General features: G+C 38.1%; 1 protein-coding gene across 3 annotated transcripts in view; it reads right to left on the reverse strand.

Moving 5' to 3' along the window:
* The window catches only part of ttc7a (tetratricopeptide repeat domain 7A), a 47972-nt gene extending 33919 nt beyond the window's left edge, over positions 1-14053 (reverse strand). The window contains exons 1-9 of one of the 3 annotated variants that reach the window (XM_088013172.1): positions 13848-14052; positions 10201-10364; positions 9906-10074; positions 6456-6586; positions 6263-6387; positions 4900-4978; positions 3842-4011; positions 2106-2169; positions 1848-1985 (exon numbers count right to left, since the gene is read on the reverse strand). In XM_088013172.1, coding sequence (XP_087869298.1) covers positions 1848-1985; positions 2106-2169; positions 3842-4011; positions 4900-4978; positions 6263-6387; positions 6456-6586; positions 9906-10074; positions 10201-10364; positions 13848-13977 — 1170 coding nt within the window. In that variant the 5' untranslated portion in view covers positions 13978-14052. Of the gene's footprint in view, positions 1-1847; positions 2170-3841; positions 4012-4899; positions 4979-6262; positions 6388-6455; positions 6587-9905; positions 10075-10183; positions 10365-13847 lie in introns of those variants that run through there. The other 2 variants (XM_088013171.1, XM_088013174.1) reach the window with 2 other exon arrangements.
* Between the last annotated feature and the right edge of the window lie 147 nt (positions 14054-14200).

The following is a 14200-nucleotide window of genomic DNA, read 5'->3' on the forward strand; positions in this document are numbered from 1 at the left end:
TCGGTTTGGGATCATTTTTGTGTTGGAATATCAAACTGTGTCCAAGTCTAGCTTCTGACCTGAGGGGGAAGTTAAAGAAAGTGGAAGTAATTTATTTTATTTTGTGAAATGTAATTCTTCCTGGGTGGATCATTTCTCCCACCATGTTTGCCTATTTGGCTCCTGAGTTGCTGTTCTTGTCGAACCTCAACATCATTTTCGTTTTGGGCCAAATCCAGATCCTGAATGCTCTGAAAGGGCCGGCTGTGCCAGAATGCATTGATAAAAACTGTTCGCAAACTGTTAAAATACCAATTCTTAAAATCAAATAATATTACTAAACATCTTTTCAGTCCCTCCAGGATTTCATGATTTTTTTTTGTTATTTTTTGTAATAAAAATCAAAATGTTTGTGATGCTAATTTTGAAATATTTGTGACGGTAAATGTGACTTTTTATTACTCACTGTATGGATCATGGACTATAATCTGACGTCAATTAAAGCTGAGGCAACTGTTTAGTACAAGTAAGAAAGTTTTTAACAATTTTTGAGAAAAATCTGCAATAAACTCCCAACTATTAGCACAAAAAGTGCAGGGATTTGTTGATGTGGCGAGAATTTCCATGATAATTCTCAAGAAACTGGAGGGACTGATTGATATAATTTGGCAGATAAAAACTGAATTGATTTGACTGATAACATATTTAAGCACATTTAGTTTTTAGTCTAGAATCCAGAGGGCCACATAAAAAGCTGCGGCGGGCCGGATTTGGCCCACGGGCCGTGAGTTTGACACGTGTGGCCTAAATAATTTGGTTTGGTCAGAGGTGACCGTTTGTGTCAGGGGACTGAAATCTGGACACAACTGATCTCTTTATTGCCTGATGTTTCCATTGTATCTCTCTGTGTTTGTATGTTTCATTTTTCTGGAAAAGTGTTTGCAGAAACGCGGCTCCTGGAAAAGATGTTGTCAGAAATAAACAATCAATGCTTCCATCAATCAGCCTCGCCAGAGGCAAACCCGTGAAATAACAGCCTGGATTTTGCTCTCATTTTTAGAGAACAGGAAGGAAAAAACTTATTTTTGTTTCATGCAACTTTCAACAACCAGCATTAATAGTTACATGGCATTTCTTTTTGTTTTGCCATGTAACTATCAGTTAGTTTTACAGTAACCTTTACTGTAAAACTTAAACTGATGAAGGCTATTTTATGTACATTTTTTCAAAATTTACTTTCTTTGGTGTGCTTTGCAGGTCCTATGTGGGATGTAAGTTGGTGTCAAAACTTCAACTACTTAGGTTTGAGCTTCCTACACTGCAAAAACACAAAATCTGACTAAATATTTTGGTTTAGCTTCTAGGGCAAATATGTTAGTAAACTTTAAACAAAACAAAACTAACTTACAAGTAAAATTTCATGAACACAGGAGCTTGTTTTAAATCAGCAATTCTTTACTACTGATGAGAAAAGCACTAGTTCCAGTAGCTAACTTTTTCACCCATTTTACAAGTGAAACAAAATCTGTTAGTGTAACTAGCACTTTTTTTATATAATATTAAGGAATTATTGACTTCAAACAAGCTTCTGTATCTTAATGAAACTTGCAAGTTATTGTCTTATTTCAAATTTTCCAAGATATTTTCACAAGAAACTAGACAAAACCTCTTGGTTGTATTTTGTGTTTTTACAGTGTAAAACAAAGAGAATATGGAAGATTCGTCACTGCTGCACTGAAAATGCAAATTATCCATTATTTCTTAACCAAAACCTAATCTGAGAATTTCCCTGCGGTGGGATTATGAAGAAGCAGAAGGATCTGAAAACAGAAACCTCTGACCTCCAGTGTATGACTTTATCCCCACACCTCAGAGAGCATGGCATACTGCCCCCTCCTGGCCATGCCGATGGACAGCAGGTCGTAGACCGAGGTGGCATCCTGCAGGCTGGCCTGGCGCGCCTCGGCCTGGTCCGGCAGTCGGCTGATTACCGCTTCCCCGCTCGTCTGTTGGGACAAAAACACAGAAATCAGACGGGGAAAGAGACTGTTGGATGTTGTCCCTGCTGCTGTAGCTGGACCACGCAGTGAAGGATAGGAGTGTGTGTGTGTGTGTGTGTGTCTCACCATTGATTCTGTGATGAGCAGCAGCAGCACAGCCTCCTCCACCACGTCCTGTGGACAGAAGCAGCTGCCAAGAAAAAAAAAAAAAAAACAGGAAAAGCTCCAAAACAGGAAGTTTATCGCTCACACAAACACAAACAAAGACGGAGCGACGGCAGATTACCGACAGTGTCTGGTTTCTGTTTCACCTGTGGGGCTGCAACACAATACGGACCACCGCGGATGTATCACGCACAGCATCATCTCAGATGTCACACACACACACACACACACACACACCCCCACACACACGCACACACACACACACACACACACACACACACACACACACACACACACACACACACACACACACACACACTCATTTCCTACTGAAGGACACAATCCGCAGACAACATCACAACCTTTTATGAAACAACTACGTGACGATAAAAAGTAATCATCAACGCTGACACACGGATGCTCCTCTGGGGGGAATTCGGCTCCTCCACGCCTGCTAATCTCAGACATGGATTTAGATCTTCACTTATGATAGTGTGGGCAGGATTAGTCATGTGGCGGTGACTAAGTATGGCTCACGGGGGCCTGAGCAATGTTTGCTGGATCTCTGCAACGAGCGAAACGCAGAAATGAAGCAGACAATGAGTTTAACATGTAGATCGGTTGACAAGATTGGGCTTTTAGGATCGGAAAAGATGTCTGTTTTGATCCAACACTGCAAAAACACAAACTCTTACCAAGTATTTCTGGTCTAGTTATCTTTGCACAGTTGAAACAAGACAAAACGAACTTCCAAGTAACTTTTCAGCAAGAGAAAAGAGACAATAAGTCAATTATTTCTTAGTGTTGATGAAAAAGTTCTACTTCCATCGGCAGATTATTTCACTTATAACATGGGAAAATTTTATCTGCTAATTGAACAAGCACTTTTTCATCAATATTAAGGATTTATTAACTTAAAAAAGCTCCTTTATCTTGTTGAAAAGTTACTTTGAAGTTAGTTTTCTCTTATTTTAATTAGCACAAATACTTGGTACGTTTTTGTGATTTTGCAGTTTTTCAAAGTGGGGCCACAGAAAACTTAAAGGAAAAGGAGGGGAAAAATAAAAATAAATGCAATAAATTTTAATCAGAAAATAATTAGAATTAATCGTTATCATAATAAAATTATTATAATAAAAATTTATCCTAATAATTTTATTATGATAAAATAATACAATTATTTTTTTTAAATAAAATTATTTCAATTTTAATATTAAATAATAAATATTATTATGATAAAATAAAGAATAAAATTACAATTTGATTATTATTATTATTCAATAATTATTCTGCAATAATAGTTATTCCAGAATAATTATTATTCTACAATTATTATTGAGTTATCTGGATAATGAATATTTAGCAAAAAACAACAGTTTAAAAAATATATTCAGTTGTTTTTCAGTAATCAACTGATTCGCATTTTATCATAAACAAAAAAACAACGAATAACTTCAGAAAGTTTTAGTAAGTTTTATAAATACACAGTTTAGTTCGAGTAAGTTACAGTTTTCCACCATTAATTACAATTTTTATTTATTTCAGTTAACAGAAATGTTTTCTCACTTTAATTTTTTTGTTTTAATTTTAGTTAGCTGTAATAACCTTGCATCAGTGAAGTATTAGACCCAGAAACTGAGGCCTCTGTAGGTCCTCCGGTCACATTCAGACTCCTGGGAAATGAAGGTGAGGCATACCAGTCTGTGGCGTAGCGCTGCGGCGGTTTGAAGGTGGGGTACATGGCGTCTTTGGAGGCGGCGGCTCCCTCTCTCTGGAGCCAGACTGCGGGCGGGGGGCCCAGCGGGGGCCAGTAGCTGTCCTCGCTCACGGAGCTCAGCAGCACCTGCGCCAGCTTCATGGCTGCACACTGGCATGAAAAACAAACACGTTTTTAATGCAGTCAGAAATCATATCAATCAATTTTGATAATTATTGATTAGTTTATTTTTTTTTTAATGTGTGAGATACATTTACCCAGAGTTTTTACTTCTCTCCATTGTGGTTTTTATTTTTAAGCCGTCATGAATCAGGGTGGTAAAACCTTAAACTGCTGCTGTGCCAGGTACTTATTAAGCTGTTGCTAGGTAACCAGAGTTGGAGGGGGTTGAAACTGCTTGATACCCAGCAGGATGTTGTGAGGTTATTTCAGCTATTTAACCGAAATGTGAGTTAGTTAACGCCACCAACACTGCAAAAACACAAAATCTTACCAAGTAAAAGTTGAAATAAGACAAAACTAACTTACAAGTCACTTTTTTAGCAAGATAGTCTTGTTTTAAGTAAATAATTCCTTAATATCGATGACAAAGTGCTTGTTCCACTGGCAGATTATTTTACTTGTAACAAGACATTTTCCCCATTTTATAAGTTAATTTATCTACCAATAAAAAAAAGTACTTTTTCATCAATATTAAAATCTTGCTGAAAAGTTACTTTGTCTTATTTTAAGTGTACTAAGATATTTGCAGTAGAAACTAGACCAAAATTATTGGTAAGATTTTGTGTTTTTGCAGTGGATCTTGCTTATCTGGCTACTAGCTGCCTCCATTTCCCAGAATGCTGTGCGATTCTTGATTGTAGTTCAGTAAATATTCCATCCTAGTAGTTAGAATTATCGATTGTTATTGATCACGTTTCTGTCGCGAGATATATCGTTATTGATTTATCGGCCAGCCCAGCGGAAATCACACCAGATTCTTGTTTTAAACCTTTTTCATTGTAATGATTCTAGCATGAGACATTTGTTGTTCCTCACCTTCCTGAAGCTCTGAGACCCTCGCGACTCCACCACCCTGAGCACCCTACGCAGCTGGTGGGCACCTTGTGCAAGATGACTAACACACACACACACACACACACACACACACACACACACACATTGGGCTTATGCACTGGTTTTAAAGATCGACTAAAAATAAACGGTTTTCAGATAACATAAAGCAGCAGCAAACTGTTTTCCACTGACACATGGAGAATCAAATTGAAACTATTGACAGTCAATCCTAAACACCAGGCCTTCATTAGAGAGAGATGATAGTTATTTTCTGATTTAATGCAACACTGACACCTACTGGTTCAAACCGAGAGTTGCATTATTTTCTTTCCACAAGTTTAACGTCAACACATATTAAAAGAGCAGATTTTTACAAATGTGCTGCAAGTTTACATTAATAACTCATGAAACTGCACATAAAAGCGTAGAAGCATCTTCCAAAGGTCTAGAAATCCTTGTTAATATTCTTGAAATTAAATATATTTTTGAAATTAAATAAATTAAGATCATGATAAATACATGTTCAACTTATTTCTGACATATTTTCTGTACAAAAACAAACAAAATTCAGGTATGAGCAAAAACACAACATACACTCCTTTAAACTACTATTATGAATGCTAAAATTAAATGATAAAAAATGGTTCACCAGCCAGGTTTAATTTACAAGAAGGGCTGAAATGATTAACCGTGATGAATCAATTATTGAAATAATCATCAACTGATTTAGTAATTGAGTGTACACACTCAAAAAAGGCAATTTGTTGAAGAAACAACATATTCTTAGCAGTAATTAAGAAAAACAGTACAAAAATATATACAATTTGCATTTAAGAAAAAAAAAAAGTTTGTCTACAAATATGTGCACCCAGAAAACAATCACCAGATCAGGGCTGAGATTTTCACATGCTGATTTGACGTTGAAGGAATGATGTCATTGCATTTCAGGCAATAAAATGTTTGTTTCCGTATTTAAAATGGAACTGAATTTCTTGTTTACTTTAACATATTTTAATATATTTCCAATGTTGTGTAATATGTTGTGTCTAAGCAAAAAGTCTGAAGAAAAGAAAATTTCTCCAATTGAAGTGATCAGAACTCAGAAAGACTGAATGAGGAGGTTCCTGATTCTGCAAGCAACTTAACTGCTTAATTAGTTAACCGTTAATAAATCGATTAATCAAGATTGATACAATTAATCGTTTCAGCCCTAGCAGAAAGTCCCTGTCTTTAATAAAGTGAGACTGCAAACTTCCACCTGTAAAACTAGAAAAAGCAAATGTTATACTTGTGAAAACTTTTTCAGATAGTGTAAGAAGATTTTATTGGTTTCCGCTGCACTCACCCCCTCTGCAGCAGACAGAGGTAAGCGCTCTGCAGGGCTGCCTGCAGGAAGAAGCCCAGGTCAACGTCAACAGCTGCAGAAAAGAGGCTGCCTTTGCCCATTTTGGCGTGTGGAGTGGTTACCATCTGAAAACAGAAACTCTTAAGTAAACATGCCAGCACATCGTGCGAACCGTGCATTTGTGAAGGCTCACCTTATCGAGCTCCTGCAGGTAGGACAGAGCTGCGTCACACGCCTTCAGGAAGCAGGACAGACTCTCTTCCTCTCTCTCCGAAAGACGGATACGAGACACAGCAGACAGCGTCTGGTGGTCCAGAGAAAGACCTGAAGCATGGTTGATCAAACAGTTAGAGGAAGTCAGATGTAAAGAAATGTATCATTTTTAGGAAAATGTAAAGTTGGAAACGTATTTTTCTCTTCGAAAGTCGATCATCTGCCTCCATCTCACCATTTAGCATTTCACTACAACCACGTCCAAGCACATCAGTCACTTTTGAATACGTTGACGCTGCTCCGTCATGCAGCTCGACTGAATGAATCACTATTAAGTTTATAAATTAACTTGAGTGTTTATATTTCAAAAGAGAACCACACAAACAGCATTTTTCATCCCGCACCGTACTCTGTTTGGACAGTTTCTTGTTCCCGTTCTGGGATAGTCTTCTTCTTCTTCTTCTTCTTCTTCTTCTTCTTCTTCTTCTTCTAATATTTTTATGACTGTTGGCAAACAACTTAAGGTGCATTACCGCAACCTTCCAGATTGGAGTATGGATCAGATGTTTTATTTACTATATTCTTCCCAAAATACCCGTTCTCCTTATAAAAACAAAAAACAAAAAAAAAATCCGCTTAATACTACGCGGCGCCCTCTGCTGGATGGCAGCCAAACTACAACCATAAGAAAAGGTCTAACAGACGTTATTCGATTGGAGCTAATTTTGATCTAATGTATTAATTGACAATTAGTTGTATTCTTCCGTAACCCAACGTATGCTCTTCATTTTGTTTTCTATTTACAGTTTTATGGACAAAAAGGAATAAAAAGTCAAATCCTCTCAGAAACATGCAGGCGCATTATGTTCTGTTCTGTTTTCCTGATTGTTTGGGTTTTAGCCTTTGGAACATTTGAATTTTGGCTCCATACTCCTTCCTGTTTCACTCTATTTCTGTTGTTTGGATGCATCAACAAGAGAAAATAAATTTGCCTCTATTTTTATTTCCTCAACTCACAAGTCGAGGCAAGAACTGACAAACATTGAAAGCAGAAAGTACAAAATGTACTTAAATGCCACCTCAGGTATACAAAGATGAATTCAAAAGCTGAGAGTGAAAAACTAGGTTGCTGTTTTGATAGGATTTAAGAGGGAAGTTCCCTTCCAATGCAGCAGTTAATCATCATCAGTAATCACCTGTGTTTTATTTTATTGTTATTATTTTTATCATTTTTTTGGCAGTGTAGCAATCAGCATAATTGTCTGAGTACCAAAGGAGAACCCTGAAGGATTTACTTTCACAGGCAGCAATATGGCTTTCAGGATGCTTCACTTGATGGACAAAAAACTATTCAATCATAACAGACAAAGAGACAGAAAAGAAAAAGTGGTGGGTCAAAAAGTTAAAGTAAGGGAAGAGGGAGATAATAAAAGAAAAAATAAAGAAGGATAAAGAGAAGACAAGATTAACACAAAAGAAGTCTGCTTGTATATCTGCAGAAAGAGGGAAAACAACAGAAAACCACAGCTACAAACATGGGCTTACATGACAACAAAATCGCTGTAAAGTACATGATACTAATTTAACAATGAAAAATGTGTTTTCTTTATCTTAAATGCAAAATGTACCAGTATCTATTTTTTGTACAGTTTTGGCTGAATTACTGCTTAAACTGTGTCATACTTTCACTAAATGGCATGTAATCGATTAATCATTATTAATTTGATTAATCGTTTCAGTCATAAACACAACAGGCTTTTATTAACATGCTAATTTACTTTTAGACATTCATCATGTCTTCTGTGTGCGTTTGCAGGCCTCCACACAGTGGACACACAAACAGAGAGGAAACTGACGTTCCTGGAAGACCAGATGCCCAAACTGGACTGATTAATACAAATATTCAAGGAGTTCAAGAACTTTCCAAGACGGGAAGAGGCCAGAGGCGCTGAGCAGCCTTGGGCTCGACGCCAAGCCAAATCAAATAAGCAGACAGCTGCCAGCCGTCAGACATCATCCATGTCTGACTTGATTCCCACAGCAGCTAGCTTCATATCCCACAGAGAGGCCTGAGAAGGAGCCAGCAGTAAATATAATTCAGGGGAATCAAAACAAGCAGAGGAAATCTAAATCTGACAGTTATTGCTGTAATATTCCTTAATGTTTCATGAGCATGAGGTCATGTCCGACTGTCAGGAAACGAAGAGGGGGGTGGTAACGACATAATGATGATGAGTGAAACGAGATTACACCGAGTCCGGGTGTTCTGTGAATCTGATTTATGGCGATCGGAGCGTAGTGATGAAGCTGCTTGGAAAAACACCAAAATACTTCACAACTTTACTCCAAAGCTGGCACATTTCACTCTCTGATGCGACTTCAGAGCAAGAAAAATATGTTTTCTTTAACAGTGACAAGCTCAGGTTAGGACTCGGCTCTTGGAAAAATGCAGAGCGCTCCCTGACCCGAGTATCTACCCGATGAGGCTGATGGTTCCCAGCTGTGTCCCATCTGCCTCGTAAAAGACTCGCCATGCACCTTAGATCCACATACAAGGTCAATTTTTCTCCTCCCATAACTACCACAAAAGGAGCCTGAAGTTTGGTTTTGCTTGTTCTTTTATTTATAGCTTGGCTTGAAAGTTGACTGATGAACGCTACAGTATAAAAACCAGGTGACACTCACAGGCGTCCTTCGTTTTTACTTCAATTTCATATAGATTAATTACACAAAATCATATATTTCCAGCATTATTTATATTAGGTTTAATGATTATGGTTTACAGCTAATACGTATTTATGTATTTTACAGAATTTGAACCAGTGAAGCTAAATCTATGCCATTTCAGGAGTTATGGGTGGAACATATTTACAGACAGGATTTGTCAGTGCAGGGCATTCTGGGTAAATACAACTAAAACAAATGGAGAAATGACTTGTGGTATTTTACCAAAGACAAAAGCAAAATCCTACAACATCTAAAATCTGACCCTACTCCATTTTGGTTTATATTTTGTTTAGAAGAAAGTTGCGCTCCGTGTCTTCTGAGGTTTTCTTTATGTTGTTTCCTTCAGTGGTTCTTGGTGCAGCGCCCCCATAGGCGAGGAGGGGAACAGGTTTTTCACTTAGTTTGTTTTACACAGTGCAGTGTGAAAGAGAACTGCACCAGCTGAAAATGTAACAAATGTTGCAATTTTAGTCCCAAATCAAACCAAATCTACTAGAATATCAGGTGTGAAAACACAAACTAAATGGTTCTTTAGTTTGTAAAGGTTGCAGACCTGGTTTAGTGGAAGGAAAAATGTTGGCAGAAAAAAGTGCTCAATCAACAGGGATACCTGCAGCCTCAACAGGATTTTGAAGCAAAGCCTATTGAAGAGATGCTTGTTTCACGAAAGCTCTAAACAACAAACCAGTTAATTGTGAGGTACCTTTAATGACGAAGGCCTCAGCCAGTAGGCGAAAGTGGTAGACAGGTTGGTCGTCCTGGGTCAGCTCCTCCAAACCCACCCTGGCACACATTCCCTGGGCGTCCCGGTACCGGCCCTGGACGTAGTGCACTTTGGCCATCAGCAGCAGAGCCTCATTCAAGTATCTGGGCTGCAGGAAAACCAGAAATACACCATCACTCCAACGACGGCATGACAAACGATTTTGGTTCCCTGTCAAAATATTTCCTGGTAGTTATTTCCAAATGACTGGAAAAGACCTGAAGATTAGACTGACTGTGAGGCGGCCTCGGCTCAGGATGGTGTTCAGGTAACCTTTGGCCTTGGAGAGTCTGGCCTGAGTCTTGTCAGCTAAAGGTGTGGAGCTGCGTAAAAGATCCATGTTTTCCAGCAGGCACTCCTCCAGCATCGCCTCGGCCATCAGCAGCGTGCCGTAATCATCTGCAGCGTGGGATTGAAGAAAGTTAAAAACAATGGAACAAGCATGAACTGGGGGTCAGAGGTCATCCATTTCTGTAGCCAAAGAAAACCTTCTCTCAGTTTATCAAAACCAGAACTCAAAGCACAGAAGAAGCATTCCTGAAACGTGGTTTCTAGCAGTGGAACTAATGATTATTTAGTAATTAATTAATCAGAATAATCAATTTGATTGATCTGATTGATCGATTAATCATCAAATTAATTGATTAATCTGATGGTTAATCTGATTAATCACCAACTTAATTGATTAATCATCCTATCTGATGATTAATTGATTATCATGAGATTAATCGATTGCTGCTGATTTTTTTTTTCATTTAAGCCTGTTTTGCAAAGTTATAAATAGATTAAAAGCTGCAAAGAAGTCACTGAATTAATTATTATTTTAAATAAAAAATAAACATTTTGTTTACGTGCATTAACATAGCATTTCTTTATCACTTGTAGCAAAGGATGCATCTGCAACAAAAAAAATGCTAACAACGTCAAAAGCTCAGACTTGACATCAAAGTTAAGGAATCATCTGTTGATTATTTTTTATCTTTGTAAATTAATAACTGAATAGCAAAAGTTGCTTACAAGTAGAGTTCCTTCAAAAGCTAAAAAAAAATGTTCCACTTGAGTTTTGGGTAGGACAAACTTTCAAAGTTTTTTTAATCTTAAATAGAAAAAATACTGTTTGTGCAATTTTGGCTGAATTACTACTCTGAGTGTGTTGTTCTTTTAGCAGATGGTGTTTTTTGATATAAGATTAATCGATTTCTAAATTAGTTTACGATTACTTCATTAACCGATTAATCGCTGTTAATCCGATTAATCGTTTAGTGGTTTCTCTTCAGCACAGCTTCCATCTGAATCCTGCACATACAGTAAAAACTCATCTAACTCATGATATTAAGGTTTACAAAGACGGAAAAACAACCGTTCTCTGATCCAACCCCTGTCTGTGTAAACACACACAAACACACACTCCAATAAAGATTTCCTGTTTAGCTCCATCAGCCCGGGTGTGTTCTGATGCCAGCTCTTTGAGCCGTGTTTATGCTCACATATACTTGACATTTTTGCTGGTTCGTTTATCAGCACAGCCAAGGAGAAACCTATCTCTGAGGAGAAGGTGGGGGATAAACACCAGGACGTGTTTTCCTCTAAAACCACAGCGAGAAACACAGAGTTCACCCATTTACTGAACCAAATGGTGATTTACTCTTCAATTTGTTGCTACAGGCTGCCATATTTTAGTTTTCTACCTTTAGTTTTTTGTATTTATCATGTTTTCTTCTCAACTTCCAATTTCCAAATGGCTTGATTGGCTAATTTTAGCAAGAAATATGAGTTTTCTTTATATTTAAACCTCACACTTTGACGTTGTTCAAGCTTTTTTTTTTTTTTTTAAATCCTGCTAAAACCAACATTTGATCTAGAAAAACATAGAAAAATCACTATTTTCTTTTCCATAGTCTGATTTTACCTATGAGTATAGCATGTGTGCTTCTGAGGTTTATCAGTCAGCTTTATTAGTTACAGACAAACAAAACAATTCCTAAAATATTAGGTTCAATATGTAATGTAGTAAAAAGCTGACATTATGGCACTGGCTAAGCTTTTCCATTTTATAAAAACCAAAGAGAAGAACCAGCTGCATAGCCAGCGTCACGTCATTATTTAACTAAAAAATCTTTTAGTAAGTGTTTCATCCTCTTGTCTGTTACAACCTGAGCTTCTGCAAAAGATGTTTGTGCATAAATGTGTCACAAATCTGTGTTTTTGTCTCAGTATTCCTGGCCAATGAGATAGGCTCACCTGGGGTTGCTAGGTAACAGCACATTCAAATTTAACAATCGGGATTTTTTTTTAAATGGTTCTTTTACCAGACACCAAAAAACACTAACTTATTGCCAAAAAATGATGACAGCACTAAGACCCTCCTCCGGCTCTGATTGGTTGTTTCTCATTAGCACTGGGAGAAAACAGATGAGCTTAATTTTTTCACACAGTATCTGTCTCATGCTAAACTGTTGCAACATGGTAAAGAAAATATGTATTTTTAAAAAATAAAAATTACATACTGCAGTTTTACACAATACTGTGTGAACCTTTATATCTGTGAACCTTTATATCTGTGAACCTTTATATCTGTTGCTGCTATTACACCTGCATTACACGTATTTCTACAGTGGTGAATTACTGACTGAACTTTTAACCCCCCCTGTAGGGTGCTGGTTTGTTAGATCTGCCAACTTCTACACACATTACTGCAGTTTTCTTGACCTCCTTTTGGATAAACCCACCAAATATATCTTTTGAAAACTTTACCATTCCTACTTTGCTCTGGGTTGGACAATCTGTAAAGGATTTCATCATCACTCTTCAGCAATGTTTAGCTCTAACATTTTCCTCCTCCTAAAAGTCATATATTGCAAAAATCAAACTTAAAGTCATTCAGATATTTTCTCTGGACTTTAGATCACAGAAATTCAACATAACCTTTTAAAGCCACAGTACACAATGACGCCAGACCTAGCAGAAACAACATGGCTGCTTTTTATTGCTGTCAGAGTTGGGCGAAGGTTTAATATATGACCACCTTAACTACCATGAAGTTCCTCTATCTGAAGCCAGCTCCTCCTGGTGCACCTTGCACACTCACTGCTGGTTCAGCAAATGAAAACCATGCAAGCGCACAGTAATACCACATTAATTTAACACCCGAGTGAACCATCGGTCCAATGTAAGCACAGCAACAGACGCCTGTAGTCAGGACACTCGAACCCATATTTACTCTGCGTAGATTACAGGTGGAGGCAGGTGCATTAGTGAAATGCCTCAGCCTTGTTTTATGAGGAGCAGAGAGAAAAGTGTGTTTGCTTTAGTTTTGTGGAATGATTTCGAGTGTAAAGGCGGAAAATTAGCAGGCTGGTGGATAAATCTGGTTTAACATTAAAGTGAGCGACGGAGTTTTCTGCTTAAACGTGACAGAGACTCTTCTTGTTTACTGTAAACTTCCAGGGAGACGTTTTCTTTCAAAGCGCAGGTTGTGATGCACGATTTTCACTGGTTTTATCTGTGTTATTTGAGGAGGAGATCTGTTTAGGAGACCTTCGACTAATCCTGTTTGGAGTCCAAGGTCCAGCTGGTGTACAGTGTGATAGTATGCTCACTGCAAAAAATACAAATCAACTCAAACAGCAGGAAATCCTTAATTTTTCTTTCAAAATTGGTTCATTTATAAAAACTTTCTGCTTTAATTAGCAGATATCAGTGTCTGTTTTATCTGAAAACTGCTCCAACAAATCCAAATTTAAATATGGGTGAGAACCAGGTTATTTTTCTCTAATATTTAACAGTGAACTGATCGTATTTGAGATAATAGAGCAACCAGGAAGTGACGGGACATGCGTGCAGCGGCTTCCCAGCGTCCAGGTGCGACCCGCGGTCACTCACCGTCCTCATGGATCCGCGCAGCGTGCATCTGCTCCACCAGCGCCAGGATTTTGCCCCACTGGCACTCGGCCCGGTAGCGCTCCAGCTCCGCTTCCAGCCGGACCTGGGTGAAGGAGAGCCGGGACGCCATGGCCGCTCTGTCCCGGTGGTGGTGGTGGCCGTAGTCCCCGGACACGATGGGAGTAACTGCGGACTAACCAGGAGATGTTTGAGTGCGCAGGGTTGGGTGGGGTGAGGTGTCGGTCATTACTGTCCGGGCGCGGAAACAACAAACTAAATCCAGATTATTATGGTTTATTTATAAACGTTTAACGTAAACTTGTTGAAACAAAGACAAAATCCACTTCAGTATT

This window comes from Poecilia mexicana, unplaced genomic scaffold, assembly GCF_051168715.1.
Source record: "Poecilia mexicana isolate PSO_F unplaced genomic scaffold, ASM5116871v1 scaffold_15, whole genome shotgun sequence".
NCBI classification, from domain to species: Eukaryota; Metazoa; Chordata; class Actinopteri; order Cyprinodontiformes; family Poeciliidae; genus Poecilia; species Poecilia mexicana.